Source organism: Calypte anna, chromosome 1 (assembly GCF_003957555.1).
Source record: "Calypte anna isolate BGI_N300 chromosome 1, bCalAnn1_v1.p, whole genome shotgun sequence".
Classification (NCBI taxonomy): Eukaryota; Metazoa; Chordata; class Aves; order Apodiformes; family Trochilidae; genus Calypte; species Calypte anna.
Window position 1 is genome coordinate 85,983,433 of NC_044244.1, and position 25,727 is coordinate 86,009,159.

At 40.7% G+C, this 25,727-nt stretch overlaps 1 protein-coding gene across 1 annotated transcript in view; it reads left to right on the forward strand.

The window, feature by feature from the left end:
* The first annotated feature begins 7,710 nt into the window (after positions 1–7,710).
* Positions 7,711–25,727, forward strand: part of LOC103536956 (ovostatin) — a 29,984-nt gene continuing 11,967 nt past the window's right edge. Inside the window, exons 1-21 of the mRNA XM_008503203.2 lie at positions 7,711–7,731; positions 7,830–7,900; positions 9,440–9,623; positions 10,308–10,464; positions 11,274–11,326; positions 11,803–11,823; positions 12,493–12,661; positions 13,895–13,979; positions 14,633–14,750; positions 15,417–15,537; positions 15,763–15,872; positions 16,870–17,028; positions 17,800–18,027; positions 18,244–18,301; positions 19,499–19,644; positions 20,038–20,187; positions 20,822–20,992; positions 21,572–21,704; positions 23,020–23,101; positions 23,733–23,961; positions 24,524–24,650. Coding sequence (XP_008501425.2) covers positions 7,711–7,731; positions 7,830–7,900; positions 9,440–9,623; positions 10,308–10,464; positions 11,274–11,326; positions 11,803–11,823; positions 12,493–12,661; positions 13,895–13,979; positions 14,633–14,750; positions 15,417–15,537; positions 15,763–15,872; positions 16,870–17,028; positions 17,800–18,027; positions 18,244–18,301; positions 19,499–19,644; positions 20,038–20,187; positions 20,822–20,992; positions 21,572–21,704; positions 23,020–23,101; positions 23,733–23,961; positions 24,524–24,650 — 2,593 coding nt within the window. The remainder of the gene's footprint in view (positions 7,732–7,829; positions 7,901–9,439; positions 9,624–10,307; positions 10,465–11,273; positions 11,327–11,802; positions 11,824–12,492; positions 12,662–13,894; positions 13,980–14,632; positions 14,751–15,416; positions 15,538–15,762; positions 15,873–16,869; positions 17,029–17,799; positions 18,028–18,243; positions 18,302–19,498; positions 19,645–20,037; positions 20,188–20,821; positions 20,993–21,571; positions 21,705–23,019; positions 23,102–23,732; positions 23,962–24,523; positions 24,651–25,727) is intronic.

A 25,727-nucleotide genomic window follows, 5' to 3' on the forward strand; every position in this document is an offset into this window, starting at 1 on the left:
ATACACACACACAGGTTAGGAAGGCTGCAGATGTCATGATCTTTCTGAGGTCTCCAGGTGGCTCCTGGTTTCCCTGAGACATCAGTTGCTCAATGTTTGCCCCAGGCTGCTGACAGGATGTGTGCCTAAGATCATCCCCTCCAACGTGCCACCAGTCTTTCTCTTCTTTCTCCTCAGTACCCTTCCCTGTCTCTCTCCTTATCAGCTGTTGTCTGCAGCACTTTTCAGTATTTGCATTGCTCTATTTGATGCAGGAACATCTATCCAGTGGCAACTTTGAATTTTATTTCCCTTTGCTTCCTGGTTGCTTGTCCACGCACCTTGAGCCACACCCATGGCCACCACTCCCCATTCTCGATTATTCCAGAACAGTCAGGGATGTCATTTGAAGAGCTGTGTGTGATTGTTCCTTAATTATTGGGTAGTCATCCTCAGATTATGAAAACTGTAATCACTGTTTATAACAATGTTATTCCTGCACATCTTGCAAAGGTAGTTTGTCACTGCTGTCCAGGAGCTCCTGGCTGATGCATCACCTCTGTACCAGCTCTGCTTTGGACTGTGGTTGGAGGGCATTTTTCTCTCTATGCAGGACAGTACTGAGTTATGTGGCAGGATTTGTTCCTGTGTTCCCTCAGGAGCTAACATTTTTACTTCACCCTATGTAGGCTGGACAAGGGTCAGAACAATGTAATCCAGGTTTATAATGAATATACATCTGGCATTCACAGTAGAATTGGGGTATTCAACAGAATCACAGGAAGTCAGGTGTCGGAAGGCACTGTGAAAAAACAAGTCCAACACCCCTGCCAGAGCAGGGTCACCTACAGGAGGTCAATGTAGGAACATGTCCAGGTGGGTTTTGAATGCTTCCAGAGAAGGAGACTCCACAACCTCCCTGGGCAGCCTGTGCCAGTGCTCTGTCACCCCCACAGTAAAAACAATTTTGCTTGTGTTTATATGAAACCTCCTGTGCTCAAGTTTATATCCATTGCCAAGTTATGTAATGGCCAGTGTCACTGTGATGACAAGGGTTTATTTTTTCAATTTCAGGATGTCCTTTTACTCTCTGACTCTTGCCAAAGGGGCTCTGAATTCAGAAGTCTCATTTTCCATGGTAGTGCCAATCTCCAAACGGGCTGGTTATACACTGGAAAGTGCAACAACCCACTGCTAGATATACTCAGATTTTCCTTCAGTTATTTGTGGCCCAAAGTGATTGCTTTTAGCACCAATCAAACTGTCTTCTCTTCTTTGAGAGAGAGATGATTCATTCCTAGCATTGCCAGATACACTGAGAATTAAAGCAATTACTAACCTAATGAATTGGAGGGTGTGGGTCTTGTTTATAGAATTAAAAGTGCTTTTACTAAAAATAAAGGCACATACAATTGAATGCAGACTTTGGCCATGCCTAGACTTACTCTCTTCTTCTAGCTGTTACTGCACATGTCTTTCTGAGCTGTTTCTCAGCTAGGACAGTAAAGCTCTCACTTGGTGGCAAGCTGCCTCTAGAGACACGGCTCTGAGCGTAAGGCCTCCTTACATTCACTTATGAAGTTACAAGTGAGGAACGCTGAATACAAATGATATTTCAAAGCATCTATTTCCTAATGTAAAGAATTTTAAAATGTTTTTTTTTTTTCATTTTATTCTTTTTCTTAGCAACTCAGCAGCTAGGAGTGCTAACAAATTCTGAAAATTTCCAGTGGTGAATGAAGACAGGCTGGGACACTGGTGATTCTGCTCATGTTCTTCTCCACTTAGGAAGGGACTTGATTTATGAGTTTACACGAAAGTAGTTTTCAAATAATTCAGCATGCTTTCAGGCTCTATTTATGTCTTCAGCATCCTCTCTAATGGAATGTCTGCTGTAATCAGACAGCAGACACAGGCCCTTGTGCTTGAATGTTATGAATGTTATGCAAAGGGCATATTGCAGATTGCAAATGATTCCTAAGGGGGGCAGTCTCTCTGGCAGTTCAACGGAGGAGATGTTGCTGCAGCCCCTTTCCCCCAGGTGTAAACAGTAGTGAGGCTGAGCATGTTATTCCCAGTAAGCACACACATACAAATGCACACACACACATGGCTGCCACACAGATCTACACAGACATTCTCATAAATAGAGCATCATCAACAGCTTCCCTCCTTTTTTCCTATCTGTCTGAGCATATGCATATGTGTATTTGTATATGTATGTGTATGTACAGAGTAGATCCCATAGCAGCTTGGCTCTTGCAAAAAACCAAAATATTACCAGGTCAGATAATACAGATAGAGGACTGTCTCCATGGCTTGAAAGTGCTATAAAAAGATAGGGAAAATCCCCAAATTAACTTGGGGATTTAAAATTCACATTTGATCCAATTCTGACCTTTATTTCCAAATCTCACTGTCAGAAAGTAGCTTCTTATTCTTGTAAGAGTGAAAACATACAGTTTCTAACATATGAGTTTCAGAATTGGGCTGCTGTTCATCAAGTTTGTGTTGATGTTGTGAATCAGGTATGGTGCAGCCCAGTGCTTCTGGCTAACTGAGAAGGAGCATTCTGGTAGCTAAAGCATGGAAATGAGAAAGTGTTTCACACTTTAGATTTGACACATTTTGTTCAAGATCCAGACTCTTGACTGCACTGTGGTTTGTTTTCCCAGTCTTTAGGCTGATTTTTTCATTTTAGACAACAAAATTAGGATCACCTATGTTACACTTCAGAGCTTGCATGTCTTTGGTAAATATTTCCCACTGAGGTCACTGTTGGCTGGTTGCTGTTGGTCCCACAAACACACCTGCAGAGATCAAAATTCTCAGTATAAACTGCAGGTTTACAGGTTAGCAATAAGAAAGAATGACCCTGCTGAGGGTTGCATATAGATTCTCCAAACCGGTGCAGAGAAAATTAGCCCTACTGAATATCACATATCGTGCTCACAGATTTCCTGCTGTAATCAAAGGACAGCCAAAAGGAGACAGCAGAGATAGTATCTCTGTTGCTAAATGCATCCTTTTCAGGGAGTAATCTCTGAGCAGGTTACATGGTGTAACCTGTGCTCACCAACTCAGGGATCTAGAACAGGTCAGAGTTGGAGAATTGCATGGTATTAGTCCCTGGTCTTCTATATAAATGCAGAAGTAACACAAGGACCTTGCTGCTGTCTGATTAAGTGTAGCATGTTCTGAGGTGCACAATGGAGACATGTAGGGGTGACTACAGGTGCCAAGCTTACTGACAAAACACAAGGGCACCTAGCACACTCTGGTCCAATCCACCATGAGTAGTGATCCCTAAATAATTATCTCCAGAACTGTATTGAGTTTTCTCCCTGGAAGGAACAAATCAGTCCATTCCAGAGCAGATACCTTTATTTCAAAATAGTTCCCCGTGGTCAACTGGCATGCATGCAGGGTGGAGAAACTAGGAATAAGATCAAGAGAGCCAAGCGATCTGCTAATACCCTTCTGTGAAGTGTTAACTGAAAGGGCATGGCCTCACCATATGAGTTGTACCTGTGGCAGTGGTGTTACATGAAGGTACCCAGGGCTGGAAAGGCTATGAATCCCTCTAAGGGTTTTCTAACATCTAAGGTTACAAAGGTTCTATCTCCTGGAAAATGCAAATTCTTCAAGGGAATGGTGTGATCCCATTCCTTGGAAAAAGAGATGAGGACACACAAAGTGATTTGAGCTGCAAGGTCTTTGGTCCCTGCAAGAAAGCATTTAAAAGATTACAACAGAAATTTCTGAGCTCACAACCGTTGATGAGAGTTAGTTACATAAGTGAATTGGACACTGGGGCTCTAGGTCCTCATTTACTTGTTTTAAAAATATTAAACAACAAAAAACGTATTGTAGTGTGGGGTGGATTGTTTGTACTTCATCTCAGGTGAAGTCGTGACTTAGAAAGTACTCTCAGTCCTTAAGTGTTATGCAAATATCAAGTGGTGACATAGAAGATACACAAGTAATTATGTATTACTCATTCTTCTGGATAACCCAAGGTTTCACTCCTGAAAGATGCTCATGTTTCCACTGAACTTCCTGCTGTTTCTCTGACATAAAGTAAACAGGCATGACTTAGATGTGTATTGACAGAGAATTTGAATGTCTTAATGACCCTTTCAGTCTAAGCAACGTTCTGTATGGCAAATGTGGTTCTTTGAGGTTTTTATTTTGTAATTTGTGACTACATCTAGATTCTGCACATGCAGCTATATTTGGAATTTTGGAACAGTGTAGGGACATCTGAGATGCTCTAGCAAGTTATCTAGGGCATCAGAGGTGGGCTAGATGCAACCACATTTAAGTCTCTGTTGTGACTGCAGTGTACATGCAAAACACTGAGATTAACTGCTCTCAGTTCACATTGCTCTGCTGTGTATGTAAGAGTGCCCAGTGTAGAAGAAAAGAAACAGACAGGTGCATCTGATGCAATAAAATGAATTGGTAAATTCAACTTTATGTGAAAGAAAACTATTTGTGGAAACCATACATTCCCAATGCAACTGCAACAATTGACCCTGCATGATTATATAAAATTCTTCTTAAGAGACAGCACATATAGTAATTACCAGAAGTCTGAACTGAATAAGTTGAAGAAATCTTGATTTTCTGCTGTCCAATGAGCATGAAACATGAACTTTGAAAGTCAAGTATACATTTGATGCTTAAGCCAGTATTTGCACTGGTTTGGTTTTGAAGTGCATTTGTCACTGTTCCTCTTTTCATCAAGTTTCTAGCCAAATTATCTTCTCCAATCATATCTTTCCTTATGCCAATACAAAGTATTGTCAGTCTAAGGTACACAGATCACTTTTTATGGCATCCTGTATCAAGGCACCTTCTGTGTTTGTCTTGTAACAAGTGCTTAGTGTGAGGTTCTTTGTCTCCCCCGTATTTAATCCCAATCTGCATGCTTCCAGATATTTAATCCCCTCCCACTCCTAGTTTCTTAATCCCTGGTTTTCCTTCTGACCAAAGACAAGTGAAATAATTTCTGCATTACACTGTGAGCTGTCCATGACTTGGCAGTAATGTACACAAAGATCTGAGTTTACTTTTTTTTATCACAACATTGCTGCAATACAAAGAGATTCTCCAGGATCAGTAATTTCACTAAATGAATTTAATAGCTTTTTTCCAGATAACACATGCTCTTTAATTTATCTGTACATTAGATCTTCCAAGATTTCAGTTTTTCAGTTTTTCTCTTTTCCGTGTTCATCTACATGAAAGCCCTCTTATATTCATGTTAAAGCCATGCTACACTCAAATAAAACATGAACTTCTGGAGCAATTTGCACCAGAGCTCTGGAATTGATTGCGATATCCTTTTCTCCTCTTTATTACTTTTTGTCTATTACTTAGTACCTGTTTGCAGTAAAGCATGGAAGCTGAGGCACTTCAAAGTTGCAAACACAAACATGTCTGTGACATATTCTTAGCTGTCTTCTGCCCTCATTGCAACTAATGCAGCAGCTTACTTCACAATGTGACCGCCCTGTTTGCAGCACACTGTGTGCCTGCCTCATAGCATTGTCACTTCAATGTCAGATCATTTTGGGAAAATTTGTGCAACACTTCTCACTGGTAACTCAGTGGGAATAGATAGTAGATCCAGCAGCACCTGGATCAGTTTCCTTTGTGTCCTAAGTTGGTCATCAGAAAGCTTCAGGGAGAGATGGGTAAGCTGGCAAGGCATGGGTAGTTTAGGGTATTGCCCATACTAATGGAAAGAATAATCCCTGCATGGCTAGCAACGATGAGATGTGAAATTGATAGAATCAGGCTTTCAGCAGTCTCACATCACTAGGACAGGCCTCATTTCCTTCTCAGACCTCTTACCACTGGAATAACCTCTGGCCCACTCTGCGTTGTTCAACACATTTTTCAGTGCTCCTAACTGTCTTTCATGTCCCTAATTACTACAGTGTACTCAGCCTCCTCTTCCCATTCATCACCTGTTTGACTGAGGAAGAAGAGGAGGGAAGATTGCTTGTTCTTTCCCCTAGGTTGCAGTTACTCACTTGTTAATTGGCTATCTTATTTTGGTTTGGTGTTGTTTTACTTGTTCCATTTATTTATTTATTTTATTTTCCTGTGTAAAAGTGTGAATGCTACTATAGTCTCTCACTACTATAGATTATTTGGTTTCCAGTGTTCAGGCTGTATTACCAAGAGTGTAACTAGCATATCAGGGAAACTGATTCTTCCTTTCTATTCATCAGTTTTGAGACCACAGATGAAGTTCTGTGCACAGATTTGACTCCACAGTACAAGAAAAACACTGAAAAAAACTGGAGGGTGTCTAGTAGAAGGTCACTGAAATGGTCAGTGGCTGAAACAAACCTACAGAAAGGACCTGAGACAGTCTCATTTATTCAGCCTGGAGAAACAAAGAATAAAAGTGGATGTAATTTCAGTCTTCCACTATGTGAAGTGGGATTATGAAGAAGACAGATTCTTCTCAGTGTGCATGGTGAAAGAACAAAATGCAATGGGCACAAGATACAGTAAGGGAAATTCTGATCTAATGAAAATCTTCACAACAGGGATAGTTAAGCATGGGAGCAGACATCCAGAGACGATGTGCATGGACTCTCCATCTTCAGAGGTAGTAAAAACTTGACTGGACATGCTTTGAAGCTGGACGTGCTAAAAAAAAAAGAGGTAGGACCACTGTATGTCAGGATGTCCCCTAATAGATTATTTTAGGATTCTGTTCTTGATTATTCTGAAACTTCTCAGTCAGACTTAAAATTCACTAACAGGCTTGCAAGTTGTTTGATGGTGGGGTGCAGGGATAAAGGGAAAAAGCAGACTTACAAACAGATGAATGAACAAATGAATTACTGCTATCAGATTTCTTTCCCTAGGGATATACTTGTCCTGACCACTGGCAAAAATGGTGTACAACTAGCCAGCACCATTCCTTGCTGAATGCTACAGTCTGCAGTAAGACATTCAGGTTACAGTCAGGAGTTTTCTTCTGTGCTATACTGAGTGCAACTCTTGCTGCATAATTAGTCTGGTGGAGGCTCAGGGGAGACCTCGTCACTCTCTACAACTCCCTGAAAGGAGGGTGTAGCCAGGGGGGGTCGGTCTCTTCTCCCAGGCAGCTACCAGTAAGACAAGAGGGAATGGACTTTAGCTCTGCTTAAGGTTTAGGCTAGATATTAGGAACAAATTCTTTACAGAGAAGGTGATCAGACATTGGAATGGGTTGCCCAGGGAGGTGGTGGATTCTCTGTGCTTGGATGTTTTTAAAAAGAGACTGATGTGGCACTTAGTCCCATGATCTTGTAACCATGGTGGTAGTGGATTAAGGGTTGGACTTGATAATCTCAGAGCTCCTTTCCAACCAGGATGATCCTGTGATTCTGTGGTATATACTGCTGCTGCATTATTGCTTCCCAGGCCCCTGCTCAGGCACACAATAGCACTGTGTTATGGTTATTTATGTTTCGTGAGACATATCTATGTGGGATCTTCACATAACAAGGAAATACTCAAGTAGTGCCAAATACTAGCAGGTTGATACATTAGGAATCTTCAGCCAATTACATGATAATCAGAGGTAAGCTTCAATAAAACATTCAGATGTGCAGGAACCGGTTTGGCTTGCAATACCTCACAAAGCTATGTGAAATATGAGAGCTTTCCTAAGCTATTGTTTGAGATCAAGGAGTGTGAGAACAGAGAGGAGAGAGTAAGATGAACCTATGCAAATTTTATGTAGATGTCATTTGTTAGAATATGACTGAAGCCATGGAGGAGGAGCACCATCTCAGGACAATTTAAAAGCCACAAGACTTGAGCTTTCTTCTTTACAGGCAGAGATGTGGTCCAGAATTCTTCTGAGTATTCTGTCCCTGAATTGGATTGCCAGAGCATCTTCTGAACTGTAAGAATGCTTACATTCTGTATTTTTATGATAAAATATTTTATTATCCTCACTAGTTAATTTGTTCTGGGACATTGCTATATAATTAATTGGATGTTTGAGACCTAGGTTCTGGGGCACGATTTGGAATGATGTTTTTCATCATAAAACTGCTATGAAATCTGATTTGAATGACAGAAACCTAGAAATGGAGTAGATGAAGTCTGAAGTGTATGGCTAAAGTGGGGAGGAGATTCAAGACTAGACTAACAAGTAATATTAATGATCAGGATTGATATGCATCAGCAGTACAGAGAGAGCCTGGTGTATGAGGAGGTGCTAGGGGACAAATAATGGCTGGTTGCAGTGACTATGCTGAATGGCAATCCTAGTACTAGTATTAGTATTAACCTGATGTGTTGTCAGCATTGTCTATTTCCATGGCTTTATACAAATAGAAGATTTCAGACACAATTTTAAAAACACACCAGCGTTAGAGCTTAAATCCTGTTGTCAAAAGTTCTAGAGGTAAATACTGTGAAAGTCACCAGGTTTAGTTTGCTCATGTAAACTGTTGGTTTCAACTGTATTACTTTCTGTCCTTGAATATGGTGAAGTTTGAACTGGGAAGTGAAAACAACAATAAAGACAATACAAACAAGCAAAGTTGTGGGAGGTAGAAAAAAGAAAAAAAGGGAAAGGATTAGATTACCAAGAAAATATTATGCTATTCATGATGTGCTGCAGAACCAAGTCACCAATTCTGTCATGCATTATTTAGGAAGACCAGTTTGGGCAGCAGACAATGGGAAGCCAGCTATAGAACCTTAGCCAAATATAGCAAATATGAAACACTGATTTTCAGATAAAGAATATGGGGATGGAAGGTTGCCCTAATTATACAGAGCAGTATAACTAGAGAAGCCCAGTGGAAGAAAGAAGAAAAGCAAGCAACACAGGGAGAGGAATGGAAACACAACAGACTATATGGTTTAGATTGAGTGTTCCCTGGTATATTCCACAAAATAGAAAAGTAGTATAATTTCTTTTGAATTATACTAACTAACATCAGTTCTTATCGAAAGGTTGACATACAGAGAAAAAGAAATTAAAAATTTGTTGCAATCACTAACTAGTGATTTTGTCACTGATCTGGAAAAGAAGCTCCTTATGGGAGGTTCCAGAGGTTTAAGTACATGTATAAGTCACAGGAGATTGAATGCAGTTATGCTTGACAGGGGTTTAGGCACTTCAGTAGCTAGAGTTGTGTAAATACCTGGAATGGAAAGATGTAATATCATGCTGGGTAAGATACTTCATAGAATTATGCCAGTCTCTCAGCTCAGAAACAACCACGAGGGACAAAAAAATTGTTGTCTGTATTTTCTTAGCATATCATTCAAAATTCATTGAAAGAAACAGAAGTCCTTCTACTGATCTGAGTAAGCTTTGGACCATGTCTTCCTTCACATGAATGGTGTTTCTGTGGTATTTTCTTCTCCTGTTTACTTTGGCTTTCCTTCATGACTGAACTCCCTGATGTGGTCTTCTTTCTTACAGTCAGTATGTGCTGCTGGTCCCCACAGTGGTGCGGAGCGACTCTCCCCAGACGGCTTGTGTGCAGTTCCACAGCCTCAATGAGCCTCTGTCTCTAAGTGCTGTCCTGGAATATGGCAGTGTCCAGACGACTCTCTTTGAGGATTCTGTGGCAAAGAATGATTTCTTCAAGTGCTATGAGTTCAAGGTATTTTCTCTTTAGATACTCCTGAATAGGAGTATCTAAAGTATAAGCTGAAATAATCCTAAGTGCAACTCTCTTCTTCATTGAGGGGAACAAGATGAGGAGTCCAGGCAGGCAATAGGATGGAACAAGATAAAATTATGGAAAGACCCACAGTATAGACAGGAAAAAGACATATGGGTTGTCAGAGGGAGCTGGAGGAAGACTTTCCACCTCCATTCAGTGAGTGAATAGAAAAAAGCTTTTGCTTGCTATCACAAATTCATGCTCCCTGTAGGACTGTCACAATTGTCAAGATGGAAAACCCTGCTGGGATCATTCCCTTTCCTGTCACTCTGCAAGATCTGGACAGATATGACAAGTCCCAGGGTTAGGTCTTTCAGAATGGAGGAGGAGAAAACACTTCAGAATTTAGCTCTATGTGTGGGGCAGCCTCCATATGAGTAGGTAGCTACATAAGATGGGGAAAGGTATAGGACAGAGCACAGCTTAAAACTGTAGTATCTGGTGACAGATTATGGGACTTCCATGGCAGAAATTCCCAGAAACTGTCTCACTGGCAAAGATGGGGCTTCTCATTATTTTGTACAAACTAATTATGACTCACTTGACAGTCAGTATCTTACTCAATAACCCTGGGCACTGTGCCATCTACCACTTTTATTCTGGTATTTTGTTTTTCCTCAGGTTCCTCCTGCTACTTCTGACCCCCTGGCATTCATTTCCTTCTCTGCCAAAGGCACCACAGTCAACTTAGCTGAGAGAAGATCAGTGGCGATTCAAAATGTGGATAATATTGTCTTCATCCAGACAGACAAACCCATCTACAAACCAGGACAAAAAGGTGACTGAGGAGTTTATGTCAGATAGTGAACTAGGCAACTGAATGCAAGGGTGGGTCCAAAATGGCAAGGATTTCCTCCTGTGGAGCATAGACTGCAATATCCATGAGCAATCCTTCAGATAGCATTTGATTTTCATCCAAATTTGTGTCCATCAAGTCACTGAAAAATCGAACCTATACACAAAATTTCAACATATTAGTAGAGCTCATTTCTTTTACTGAGTTAATTGCATTTATGGAATCTTGAGTTCTGACAGGTTTACAAAAGTGTCCTTAGAAACACAAGTAATTGATTAAGCTTGGAATTCATAAAATTTGTATAAAAATAAAGTCAGCATGTAATTTCTTGTCAACATCTCTTTCTAATTAACTGCCAATCTAATTCATAGTGCTGATTCCATCATGACACTTAAATGACAGGACTAGAGGAGGTATAGTTAGCATGATCACAGGGTTTACACTTAGAATAAAGACTAATTCTTGCTTCTCCTTGATTTTTTCAGTGAATTAGTTTGTATAAACAGTTTTTTAGGAAATGCTCCAAAGAACTGAGCTCTTCAAGAAGAATTAAAGGCAGTACTAAGTATTTGTATTTACTGTAGAGGTTACACTAGTCCCAGTGGGTCAGCACTGAGATATTTCAGCTGACGAGTTTAGTTTGGCTTTGTTTTTCACTGGTTGAGATAACAAAATCCTTTCTATTTCTCTGGGGACTCCTTAGTGCTCCTTAAAAGCCTGGGCAAGATTTGTTGGAAGTGATTTACAAATGCTACAGTGAATGATTCTTTTTTGTCCTACGTCTTTTTCAGTGATGATTCGTGTGGTGTCTTTGGACAGCCAGTTCAGACCTGTTCGGGAGGCAGTAAGTATGAGTGATATTCAAGGTTGTTCAAGCACCCTCTTGGAGTACCTGTTCTCTGATGCTTTCTCACTTAGAAATTGAATTTAGAAGACCTGGTGGTTTTGGAGAACTGCTCTCACTCCTTAACTTTACGCTCCATCCCACCCCTGACGTTATAGAATGCAAAGGCTCTGAAAACACTCCTGAAAATTTCCCACAGTGCTCATATTTTGTAATCATTTCATCTGCCTCAGATATGTAGAAAGATACTTGGCATTTTTGTAGAAAAGATAAATTCACAAACAGATTATTCCCTTAGAATTACCTCTTTAATTACAGACAGTAATATCAAAACGCTTCTTTGACCCAGTTTTCTGTATCCTGAGAAAGCTGTTCACACCCTTCTTTATGTTCCAGTATTTTTCAAGCTCCCCGGTTAACTTATTGATGTTTTGATAATTTTTTTCTTTTTTTCTTTCTCTTCTTTCCTCCTCCAGTATCCTCGAATCACCATTGAGGTAAGAGATGCAACATGTCATTAAAGCACAAGGTGCTTTGGAAAGGCTGTGTGTGCTTCATAATTTCCCATAGTGTCAGTAGCTGAATGAGACTGAGCTGAGCACACTAGTTGGAGCCAATGGGCTTGGGGCTGAACAGTGGCAGTACCCATGAAGAAGAAATCAGCAGAGCTGGAGATGCTAGTCAGAGATGGCATGGGACCACAGTAAATGGGCTAGTGAAACACCCTCATACAGGTGTAAGAACATTGACTTTCTGGAATGTGATGTTCTGCTGGAGGGTCAAGCTAAAAATTAATCAGCCGCCTATGGCATTTCACATCACTAAATCAAAGCACATCCTAAGGGAGGCCAGCATAATATTCCTATTTTACAGAAGAAGTTAAACCAAAAAGACTCATGCTAGAAGAGCTGCAGATAAGCAAGCCCTAGTCCAAATCATGTAGTTATACTTGGATTATTTCAGATCACCTAGCAGTGTAGGTAATTTCCAGCTAAACATAAATTAGGCTTGTTTAATGCACAAATAGATCTGGAAAAATAATGACAAGTCAGAGCAAAAGTCATTAGACCAAACTCACATTCACACTGTGGTGCCCTTAGCCTTAAAAGATGACAAGAAACCAAATGATAAAGGCTTTCGTATATTTCCTTCCCTTTACTCATCAGGATCCAGAGCAAAACAAAATCTTCCAGTGGCTGGAGGTAGAATCTAAGAATGGAATTGTCCAGCTCTCTTTTCCACTAATCTCAGAGCCTATTCTGGGGTCCTACCAAATCACTGCAGAGAAGGAGTCAGGTGAAAAGCAGTACCAGTACTTCACAGTGGAGGAATACGGTAAGCAATGACTGGGAATTGTCCTGCACCAGTAATAAGGCAGTCTCTGCCTAGTCAGATAGGAGCTTCTAATGCAGAGTTTAAGTGCTTTGAATTCTGCACATCATGCCTGAGAAGCAAAAATATCGAGAGAACTGGGTGGAGAAAGTGAAGGCAAAAAGAGAAAAAGCAATAAATTACAAATCTAATTTTTCCCTGAGCTTGGCACAAAGTCACTGTATGACTTTCAAAATCACTTCTTATCACTCCGGCCCTACATTCTCTGACTATTTAGAGGCAAAGTGAATGAGACAGGCCTGCCCTCTTTTGTGGAAGACATCACTGTATGAAGAACACTAGGATAAAATAGACAGTAGAAATATGAAGATATTATTTATTAGACAAATTAAATTATAGATATCAGATTGTTACAGAGGGAGGCTGGATATCCAATGGAAGTGCACGATGGAAAACAGTGGGTAGTGGAAGTGCTAAAGCTTTCATAGCAACCTTTGTATGGTCTGGAGGAGACCATATAAATGGAGTTGCTAAACTCAGTTTGATTTTACAAGTTTTCTCATCCTGTAGTGGCAAGTTCTCCTTAGTAGTCCCCAGAGAAGGCCTGGGAGACCGGCAACTTTTTTTGCTTTTTTTTGTGAGGGCAATAAAACAACTTTCCTCACCCTCCAGAGGTTTTTCATGCCTCCCAGTCTCAGGTCTATGTACGCACAAGAAAAAGGCATTTTCCAGCTGTGTTGTCATTATTGCTTGTGACCTAGAACAAAAGATAAGCTCAAAAGAGGGAGTGACAGTGACCTATTTGATTTTACTATTTTACTTAATCTGTTGCCTTTCTCTTTCAATGGGGATAGATGGCATAATAACCTCTCCAATGCTTAACCAGTTTTAGACTTCAGCATTCGTCCCCCTTGGAGTTCTCTTGAAATAAGTGTATAGTGAATTAAAATGTTTTATCACAGTTCTTACTGTGGTTGTTGCCATCATCGGTACATTTATAGTTGCAATTTAAGGAAGTTAGTAATCCAAAAGTTGTATTTTTCCCCAATATTGTCTTACAGTTTCTTTCCAGATAGATTTTCTCTGAACTCTTTTCTCTCCCTTGTTGGCGAAAATGCCTTTGCCAACCGGTTTTTGGGGTTCTTGGTTTTTGTTTTTTTTTTTTTACTGTCTTACACACACACCTGCCTATGGCATGCAGCTTCTCATCAGTCATATTCATATTGCATTCCCCAGTGCTGCCAAAATTTGAAGTGACAGCCAGTGTGCCAACAAGGATCTCTTTCTTTGATGAAGAAATCAGGGTGAATGTTTGTGCTTCGTAAGTATCACAGCTGAGAACACCACCTTTGTGCAGAAGAAGCACAGGGTAGAGGATGGTGTGCCTTGCTGGGAAGCAAGGACCCTGCTGCTTATTCAGAGAATGGATTTGAGTGATTTCTTTAGCTCTGACTTCCATGACATGAAATATGATTACTGTCCTTCTGCTGTATATCAGAATAAGAACTGGGAGAATATGTACAGCAGTTTTAAGATGTCAAGCACTACATATTCACTAGCTGTTGTTTTTTATTATTACAGAAAAGGAGAGAAATAGTACAGGAGAGTCTATCACTAAGATTCCTGTGACGCTGCCAAAGGGCAGAATGGCATGAACCAGAGGGTCGAATAGGGCTCTTTACATCCTGCTTTGCATAAGGTGTTAACAAGAAAAAGCAGACATCAGGGAGTGTTACCCCAGCCCTGAGCCCAACACCACTTTCCAGCTTCAGGCTTTCAAGAACGACTATACCAAGACAATGGTAAAGCAGGCTTTTTAAACAAGATGTCAAAACCAGACTAAAAATAGTCGAAGGTAATTCCCAGCTACTTTTCTGTGTTCTCTAGGTGCTCCTGAAGGGTTTAGAGTCTGCATTGCTCTGGAATCTTTGCAGGTTCCATAGTAAGTCCACACAATTGTGTCTCATCTCCTAGGTACACTTATGGACAGCCAGTGCAAGGGAATGCCCAAGTCAACGTGTGTCAGCAGCGCTTTTATAGTCCACGGTGTGAGAAGCGGAAGGAAGAAAACTGCCAAGCTGTCACTGGATTGGTATGATACTGGGCAAAACCTTTCTTTCCCATCAAGATTTAGTATCAAGTATGTAGCACAGTGTTTGGTGGCTTCATTCATTTCCTGGGGAGCAACAGATGATCCCAGAGGCATGTTTTTTCTCACTCTCTCACAGGCAGTTCTGAAAGACCACAAAGGTAGTTTTTACTGGTGACCTTATTAGAAGACTGTTTTTCCCTCTGCAACAGCAAGTAGGAAGGAGGGAAGCTTATGAAATTATAAAACTGTGATTATTCCTGGAATGCTTAAGCTATCTTCTTACGAAGAGCAAACAGTAGAACAGTACTGGTAGTCTTTGAGGACATATTATGTTAAACTAATGATATCTCCACTAGATCAAACTCAAAATGCTTTTGTCTCAGAGCTCAGCCATCATGCGGCATGGGTTTGAGAAGGGCTTTGAGCATAGAGAAGACATGGGGGAATGAGAAGAGAGTTTTCCAGGTGAAAGGGTACGTGATGTTGAAACAATGAGCTGAGAAGGGAGCCAGGGAGAGTTTTAAGATAGGAGGGGAGTGGGTAGGAAGTTGAAGCTGAAGATGTTAGTAGGGGCATGAAGCTCTTCAGAGGCTCAGCAATACACACGCAGGAGCAATTTTCAAAAGTTTAGAAAAAAAGGCTTTTCCCTTTGTGCTTCTTTTTCAGCTGGGGAAGGATGGCTGCCTCAGTACTGTTCTCTCTGTCAAAACATTCCAGCTGTACCGCAGCTATGAAAGGATGTATACCAGCCTTGAAGTAGAAAGCATCGTCACTGAAAGTGGGACAGGTAACACCAAGTGGACTTTGGGAGTGGATGATTAAAGCTAACGGGTGGTACTCTCTGAGAGGAATCTCCTGGATCCCGAACTGTGCCAACAAGCAACCAACAATCACAAATTTCTACATGTAGCTTTCCCTTCAGAATATCACTTCTCCATAGAGCTTTTCAAAACAAATAATTTTCTGCCTATGTCTAATATTTGTTTCTTCCCATACCGGGTGTTTCTCACAGGAATCCAGTTGAAAAACAGAGACTATGTTTCAGTCCATGAAGACAATGACAGAGTGATGTTCCAAAATATGGATACTTATTACAAGAGGGGAATTCCTTACTATGGCGAGGTGAGTACCTTAGAGGATAATTTAGATCAAACCTCCCTGAGGTCCAGCATGATGGTCTCTGTGATGCCCTATTTGTGGCTGTTCCCTAATTCTATGATAACCACTTCCAGTCACCATGTTGCATAACAGTGGCAACTGCATAATTCTTTCCTTATATTGCATGCTTCTTGAGAAAATAACAAAATTATACTTGGAGTGTCAGAGTCTCTCTTCTGCCATAGATAGAGAGTGCCTGAAAGTTGAGTGAGCAAGAGGTCATATGGGTGGGAAAGAAGAGGCTGCAATGAACTACTTCAGCAATGGCTGGGCCTAAGCTGAAGGTAGATTGTATCCCATGTTGCATCACACAGTCAAAGGGATTTTTAATTAAAGCAGTGTAGGTGTTGGAGCACATTACAACTTCTTACCAACCTACACACGTAAGATAAACCCAGGCAAAGAAACAAGGATAAGCCATACAGCATTATCCTGATATGCAATGGGAACAGAGTGTATGCACACATTCCCAGGAGCTGGGAAGTGCTACTGGGTTACCTGTGACCATGAAGTCATCTGAATACCTTAGTTTTGTTAACCAGTGCCCTCCAAAGAGTGTGTGCTCTGGAGCTCTGGAGACTTGTTTCTATTTGCTCAGGGAGGGAGAACATGAGGAAAGAATTTAATCCATCATCACTCAGTAGTTTTTAACTTACATGATGGATCACTTAACTACTGGGAGGACTTTTCATTAAAATAATCTTTTATACAAGATTATTTATATTAACAATTTCTTTTCCCTCTGTGATGCATAGTTTGTCCTTGCACTGAGGGAAATTGCATGTCTTTGCCTGTCAAAGTAATCCTGCTCTTTCAAAATACTGAGAATTTTCCTCTTAGATACATTTCATTCTTGATTTCTACTCCTGGCAATTGTCCTCAATGCTTAAGGTCAGTAGTGCATTTCTTGTTCTTTTTGTTTTGTTTTTTTCTGAATCCATTTTGTGTCCTTACTGTTCAGATCAGTGTGACAAGTGCAGACAATAAGCCTGTTGCTGACAAGGTTGTCCTGCTGGAGCTCAATGGTGAATACCTGGCCAACTATACCACTGACAAGAATGGCATTGCTACCTTTTCCATCAACACATCCAACTTCTTTGATCCCAGTTTTAATTTGAGAGTAAGTAAACACAGACTTCAATCTGATTCCAGAAAAAAAACTTAATTGGAGGGAGGAATTAGAAGCAATCAGTGGGTGCTGGTAGGATTGCTTCAGGTGAAGAAAGTAGGCAGTCATCTTCCAATACTTGAAACATTTGCAAACGAATCCAAGAAAGTTCCAGTGCCTGAGGAGTGGCAAACTGCCCCCGAGGAGCAATCTTCAGCAACTCACTGCTTTTTCGTCTGCTAGGAATCCCTTTCTGCAGCTATCTTCCTTAATTCTTTGTGATAGCACAGCTGCCTCACACACTGCCCTGGCTTCCCCATCCAGCTGGGTTGCACTCCAGTCTCTTGCTGCTGCCTGCTTCCCTGCATTTCTGCTTACAGACATTCGTCCCTCTTACCAACACATTATCTTCTCATGCCTTGTCTCTAGTGTGATGGGAAGAGCTGAGAAAAAGAAGGCTTTTTGAGAATAATGCCATTCCAACGAACATTAAGTCCTAGCATCTTATATAAACTGTACTAATCCTGCAAGAATCTGAACTAACCTCCTGATCACAATGTGGAATAGGTGTCTGGATACAGTAATGTGTCCAGAATTTTCCTCATTTTGGACTGGTGAAGTAAAAAATCTTCACACCATCTCTTGCTCTTGGCTTAGATAGCTTCCTGAATCAGCTTTCCAACACAGAAATTTAGAGGGAAGATGCCTTTGCCTCTCAGCTGCCTGCCTTTTTTTTTAATATTCCACCTTGTTGATTCCTTGTTTATGACTTGTCCTTCATAGGTCAAGCAGGCACCAGATGACTGTGCAGACTTCTTCTTCTGGAATAATGATAAGGAGCCCCAAGTCTTATTCTCTGTCCAGCGTTTCTACTCACGGACCAACAGCTTTGTGAAAATCGAGCCAGTGAAGGAGAAGCTCAGCTGTGGCCAGAAGAGAACAATCAACATTCACTATCTCCTGAACACAGAGGGCTACAAGGATGCCAGGCACACAAACTTCTACTATTTGGTAAGTCCTACACTGATTACCAAAACATCTTTTTTCTTTTTGCCTTCTCTTGAACACAGTGTTAGGCAGAAATCTCCAGGCCAAGCAATGGCTACAGATCACAGATCAACTTGGTGGTCTTTGAAGCCTCTCAGAACACTACTTAAAACAAATGATTTCATGGGGGAAGGCGGAAGAGGCTTTTGGTCTTGTCTCATGAGTTTTTTCTATGCTCAGGTGATGACAAAAGGAAAAATTACTCTCAGTGGCCAGAAGGAAGTCAGCATCTCTGATGGTAAGTTCTAGACCATTTACTTCTTACAGTATAAAGCATTGTTCTGAGCACCAGAACGTTAATAATTTTTGTAACAATGGATGAAAACAGAGAAAAGCAGCTAAATCAGGTACTAGTTCCTAAACCACATGACCTGATACAGTATAAATTTCTTTTGCCTGTCTCCATATGATCATCAAATTGATCTTGTTGGTCCAAAAATGAAACTTGTGTCATGCTCAAACACCAAGGAATGTTACTTTCTTCTGTTTTATTTCTTGCTGAGGCATATTTACAGCCTCACAGTTACTCCATGATATCCAAGACTGCACTGATTAGAAGACTCAAACTTTTTAAAGTTTGAAATAATAAGTGCTCCATCTGACAGGGATATTTAGCAATTAACTTCTTGTAATTCACTACACTTTCATAAGTCTCCAAATAACCAGCAATTCTACCACTCACAGCAAAGTGAACTTCATTCTTTCATTGTTAAAAATACATTTTCTTGGCAAATTTAGTTTAGTTACAGTGTTCAGTAGGTGGCTTAAGTAAGTCTCACTCCATATGTAAGAATGTTTAGTATTTGCCATCTTTGGTCTTCCTCTGGGTATTAATGCAGTATGACTGCACAGTATAGGTTTTTCTATGGTTTAGGGAAAGGCATCCCATTCATCAAAAGGCAGTTATTTCCCTTCATGAAATAATCTTGAAGCCATGTGGGTTTTCCACATTACTGGGGGCTAACACTACTTTGTGTAATAGTGTGTGACTCACCAAAACTTACGTGAAAGCTTAATTTCTGTCCCTGCCTGAGGAGTTGACATGCATGTAGATAAGAACTTCGTATTTCTTAGAGAACTCTGCCTTAGGTCAGCAGATTGGCCTATCTCCTCTGGTGTAGGAGGTTCCAGATCTGAGACATAGAGGCAATGTTATGCTTTTCTCTTAGCAATCATGCACAGATTTTCCTGTCCACCTTGAACCTGTCTCAGATCCTTCTCTGCAAAGCTTCCTGCTCTCAGCATTCTCCAGTTTGTATCTGTTGTGTTTATGATGGAAGATGTTCCTCAGCCACTGAAAGATGAATTTTCCAATAACCAACTTTCCAGTTTTCAAATATTCTCATAGGTTATGCATATATATGTGGTCCTTCCACCAAAGCTAAGGTTTTCCTAATCTTTGTTGGCTCTTCCCTCTTACCTGTTACTTTCACAGCTCCCAGAGGTACATTCTCCATCACGCTAAATGTCACTGAGGACCTTGCCCCCAGCTCCACGCTTTTGCTGTACACAGTACATCCTCATGGGGAGATAGTGGCTGACAGCTCTTGGATACAGAGTGAAGTATGCTTCAGAAACAAGGTAAAAACATTTACTTTCCTACCAAGATCTGTATCAACTGTCTCTTTGCTGAGAGAACAGTTAAGGAATGACTTCATCAAGGGCTCTGCACTAGGGCTGGCCTTTAGGAATGGAAAAGGTACAGATGTACCTGGGAACATGAGGAACTGTCCCTGAAATTGATATGTATGGTAGGACTCAAACAAAGTTCTCAATGAAGTGTGGAGATGGAGGTGACTGGAGGACTATAGAGATAGTGGGTTTTTACAGAAGTATTTGGAAAAGACATCTGTAAGTAAGATGTTGTCCCACAGAGAGCAAAGAGAGTGCAGGTGAAAGCTAAGGTTTACATCTATGTGCCAAGCTGATCCTCTTTAATTCCTGTATGGTTGTCTTGGATTTATTAATTTCCAGCTCCAGCTCGAGTTCTCCGAAAAACAAGGTCTCCCAGGCTCTAAAGTCAATCTCCATCTTGAAGCTGCTGCCAACTCCTACTGTGCCTTGCAAGCTGTAGATAAGAGTGTCCTTCTTCTTCAGCCTGAGCGACAACTATCTGCTGAAAGCGTAAGCAACATCACCAGTTCTGTGTTCTTTTGACTTAGAGGCATCCAGAATTACATTCCAACTCCCACCTATGATCTCTCTGCTGCTGGCTCTGTTTTTGTTTTTCCCTTGGAAACACACAGCTCAATGATTAAAGAAAGGCCTATGGCACTTGTATGCTTCAAAGTCAAAAACTGATAGTGGAACATTTACTTTTGGAAAGCATAACAGTGTAACACACGTCCTAAGAATATGGCTAATGTAAATCCTTGAATGTTGAGTTCCTCCCTGGGGAGTGAATATGTCAAAATTGCATTTTATAGCTCAAATAGGCCTTGAACCCAGAACAAAAGCTATATGTCAGCTAGTATCTTACCAGACTCCAGACTCCTGTCCGCTTAACTCTGGAGTATATCTCCGCTTTTTGCTCAAGTTCACCCCACAAAATCATTGCAGCTCAGAGGGAGGGGGCAGAGTCCAGTCTGTCTTTTATACCATCAGCTGAATTGCTTAATCATTTATAAGCTGACATCACTAGGCAAACTGACCATAGTCTATGGGTTTGCTCAAAGGCCACTATAAACTTTGAATATATGTAATTTTGCACCTGTCTGTGACTTTTCTTGTGTTTACACTGGTCCTTCTCATCTTCCAGGTGTACTACTATCTTCCTGTGGGCAATTTATATGGTTACTACTACAATGGGATCAACCTGGAAGATGTCGAGCCAAGGGGGTGTACTCCAGTCAAAACTGCATTTTATGATGGCTTGTACTATGAACCTGTGAATGTCAGTCGTGACGGCGATGTCTACAAGATCTTCAGGGTATGTGCTCTGCGTGTAGCTCTGGTTCTGAAAGTGGAAAGGATTCTAGAACTCATGCATATTAACATTAAACTTTCTCACGTGGTGGTTCTTACTTGTAAGAGAAGGTAGCTGAAGGTAGCCTGAAGTCTCTAATCACCAAGTTTTGGCCTTCTCACTCCCACCTCTTACTCAGGAAGAATGAGAATCACTATTAGATACGTTCACTGGGATCCTGCCCATGCTTCAGTAGACATTTCCTAAGCAGGATGATGGTCTTGGCTAATGACCACAGGCATTCCTAGTAAAGATGTGTCCGTGATGCTGGCCACTTGCTTCCTGTGATACTTGCCCCCACTCCAGCTGGCCCCATGACTTCAGTGTTAACATATGCTAATTGCTCTTCACAGAACACCAGGTATCACAGCTCCATGAGAAAGGCAGAGGGGTTGGGGAGGAGGAGGTGTAACATTCAGGCTTGAAAGGGTGGGATATAAGGAGGAAGGAGAGAGATGAATACAATAACCCAGGTGCAAAAAGTAGTATGCTTTGGCAGCTAGTGCATGCCCTGAGTGTCATGACTGATTCTTTCCCATTCAGGATATGGGCCTGAAGGTTTTCACCAACTCTGTGCTACGGAAGCCAATTCTGTGCAATGAAGACAGATCAGATACGGAAGATTACCCTTCCTATTTTGCAGGTGGTCTTGCCCAGTCGAGTGGTTATAGTTCAGGTAAAACAAAGTTCATACTGTACCTCCACTTCCAGTCTGCCTGGCCTTCAAAATTTCTGCGTGTAAAATATAACAGCCAGCATGTTGTGGGTTTTTTTAGGAAATAGGTCTACATAACTGTTGCCTCTACTAGTCATTGCAGTAAAGTCAGTTCTCTCTCGCTTACGACCAGGTTGCATATAGAAAAGACAGGGAATAGCAGGGAATATCCTCCTTCTTTCATAAACTGATATTAGATTTTCAGGGGTTTTCTAGTTAGAACCTCTCATCAAATCACAGTTCAATGAAATTTTTAAAAAGAAATGCCAATGCAGAAAAACAATAGTAATTCCCACTGTCAAGAATTCACAGAGAACTTTGGATACTTAGCAAATACCTCCAAAGCCTTAGTAGGTCAGTGATTGATTATCTTTCTCCAAGTCAGACTGCTCAGCAAAAGAGCAAAAGTAGCAGTTATAGGATTCCACAAAAGAAATTGCTGTTCAGCACTAGGACAAAGTTCGGGGAGTTGTGCTACACTAGAAGAGGTTCTCTAGGAGTTTCTGGAATTGTCATCATCATTCCAGGTTTTCAAAACTGAGCTGGAAAGGAACCTTGAGCAATACCATCTGACTTTGAAGTTAGTCCTACTCCAAGGGCATTGGACCAAAGGTTCCTCCCATCCTAGATTTTTCCCATTACTCTATTATTCTACTTCCAGTGAAATTAAAATGTGTTGTTATTTCCATAATATGGCCAGGAAATCTGAGGTACTGCCACACTAAATGAATTGTTGGACATCACAGTTGAATCCATGGCAAAACTGGGGAAAGGATCATGGTACAATGAAGCATATGAATCAGACCTGTAATCTGACTATATGAAAAAAAGTAGTTTTCCAACCGAATCGATACTCACCTCCATTTTTAACTATTGAATAGGGTAAAAAGGATTGAGAGAAGCTTGTAAACCATTATAAATTCTGGTGATGGTACTGTCTACTGTTACCCACTGGCAAATCAAAGAGAGCTAGTGATAGAAGAGAGGGAACTTGCCTGGACATAACTGGACCTTTCAATATGAAATAAAGTGAAGTGTCTTCTGAAATAGCTAAATTTTGTAGTATTTTTCCATGAGAAAAATAATAGGTAAGAAACTGTTTCTTCTCATACACTAAATCTCTTAGAATTTTCCATTTTTATGTGAAAAAGAATGGAAAAATGCTCAAATGGAATACCTAGTGTTCATTTATTGTGTTGAGCATGTCTGACAGCAGTTCAGATTCTTCTGGCATGACCTCTCTAACACTATATTTTAACCACACACAACCTTCTAGCACGGCTTTCTGGTGGGCATGGTGCTACCACAGTTCGGAAATTCTTCCCTGAGACCTGGATTTGGGATCTGGTTCACACAAAGTGAGTATTTTTATCTTCACTTCTTACCTCTCATGTGAACTGCGGTATTGATACATGCTGCTGATATGAATTCTGGGAAGAAGGCATGGAACTTATGTCTACTTTGTAGGTGCTGGTCTCCTTTTCCCATCTTACTCAATGACCCTTGGGCTCCCAACTTTGTATAAAGTGCCAGACCTACCTGAACTGTGAATGACATCTGCTCCATGCTCTGCACCATTCCTCTGGTGGAGAGAACCAATAAGGGCTAAGAGAAACCAGAAACATGTGTTTAGAAGAGAAGCAGGAGCAAAACTTGATATTCTCAATCTTATGTTAATTCAGCAGCAGAAAGCTAAATGACTTTATTTTTCTTTCTAAGCTGTCATAGTATCTTCAGTGAAAATATCTCCACCTTACCTATGTATCCAGGGGCCCCTTTGAGACCATTAATACAAATTTGTTTGTTTAAATCTGTATGTTTGAGCATTATAGAATTTAAACAAATGCTATTTTTTAAATTTTAAAAGCTGAGCGGTACCTTGCAGAGGGATGAAAACAGAAGTACTGACTCAAACAAGGAGCCTGTTCTCTAACTTGGCTTGAAAATGCCAAAGCTCATTTCTTCTTCTGTTTTTCTTACTGTCCTTAGTTCCAGAGGAGAGGCCGATGTCTCTTACACCATTCCTGACTCCATCACAGAATGGAAAGCCAGTGCTTTCTGTGTGCAGGATGATGCTGGGTTTGGCATTTCCTCACCTGTTTCAATGACAGCATTCCAAACATTCTTTGTGGATCTCACCTTGCCATACTCTGTCGTTCGAGGAGAAAAATTTAATTTAATAGCAAATGTCTTCAACTACCTCAACAAATGCATCCAGGTATATCAAATTCCCTTTCCCTTCCTATATGGTTTGTCTATTTCACAGAGATCACAGCATTCACTTTGCATAATGCATCAGAAATACAGAAATAATGCTCAACTTTCTCTTCAGCCTGACACAATACTCTCTTATCTTCTCTCCCTGGACCCATCCCTGTGTCATAACATTAAGAAAAAGGAGCTGATGATTACCATGTCTGTTCCACAGAAGATAAGAACCTGCTCCTTATCCCTAAATAATTTAGTCCTTTTTGATCCTGAAGTAATAATTTGAGCAGATAGTATGGGTACTGTGCTGTGCAAAACACAATACATGCTAAGTATATCACACACGAACCCTGGTAGACATCTGTCAAAAACAGTTGCTAATAGTGGAGAGAAAGGAGTCAGGTTTTCCATTTCCTCAGACAAATGACCCATCCTTCTTTCCTGGCACCATCCCAGAGATTCAGATGACAAATAGCTTCTCCATCAAGTCCCTTGCCCTGTAACCAAATTTTAGGGGCAGCCTAGTTCATTTGTAATCTCACCTTTTCTTTTTTTTTTTTTTTTACCCTCAGATAAAGGCCACACTGGAAAATTCAAGCGACTATGAGGCAAAAATCCTTTCACCAGAGGGCAACACAGCACAGTTGTGTGCCAATGAAAGAAAAACCTACATTTGGGCTGTTAGCCCCCATAACATTGGTAAGTTTGTCTCTTCATGACCCTGATACACTCCTGTTTTATCTTTCTATCTCTGTCCCACCCACCCTTTAATGCAGCCTCAATAATCCACAGGTAGAAATTATGCACAGCTCCATTAGTTGCTACACAATTTTATTACTGGATCCTTGCTAAAGTTCCCTTAGACATGCTGAATGAGGAGTGATTTGTTCTAATGTTTTATTGCTTCTGATTTTTGGTATCCCATTTTCTCTCCAGTTTAGGCAGAACTGTTCTCTTGCACATGTGTGAAATAGTGGCAGGATTTCATGTGCCTAGGGTGTTCAGATGAGAGTTTCGTACCTAACCAACTGTATTCAATAAGAATAAAAATTTCTAATAATTTTAGATGGAATTCTGAACAGACAAAGAAGATATTGATTCTCCCTGATTTTAAAGCTGTGTTAATTCTCACTGACTTTGAGTCAACATTGGCTTTAAAAAAGCAGTTACAACAGCTTGCACGTGTAAGTGCTCCAAAAAGCTGAGGTACAAAACCCCTTATAATTAGTGAAGATTCTTCTGAAAATGAAACACAGATGGACTTTTTCTATACAAGGTTGTTTCTAAAACCCTCTAGCCAGAATGACTGGTTTTCTTCAAACTCACTGAGAAAAATGCAAAGTTATAGTGAGGTGTGAGCTGGATATGCAGCAAAATAACACTGCAGAGCTGAGAAGAAGATTCTGGTTCTGATGCTTACACATTTTGTTCTAAGCAAAAAATTTCTGTGTATTTCCAGTTTGCAATGATTGCAGGAGTGAAGTGAGCAATGCTTGCAAAGCTGCTCACTTCATGGTTGCTCCTCTGTGATGCAGCAAAACTGAGTTGCAACTCAGTGTTTTCCCCAGTTAACAAATTCCACCTGAAGGATAGCAGCAGCTGAGCTATAACTTACAATACTGCCCTAGGCCAAGGAGAACTCAACCTAAGGCTAAGAAGAGGTGGAAAATGATAATGAGTACTTTAAGTTGCTTAGCCAGGCCAGGGCCTCATGCAACTGCTTCTTGGCACGAGAGGACAGAGATGGAGACTTCATGAAATTTGTTTCTATTAAGC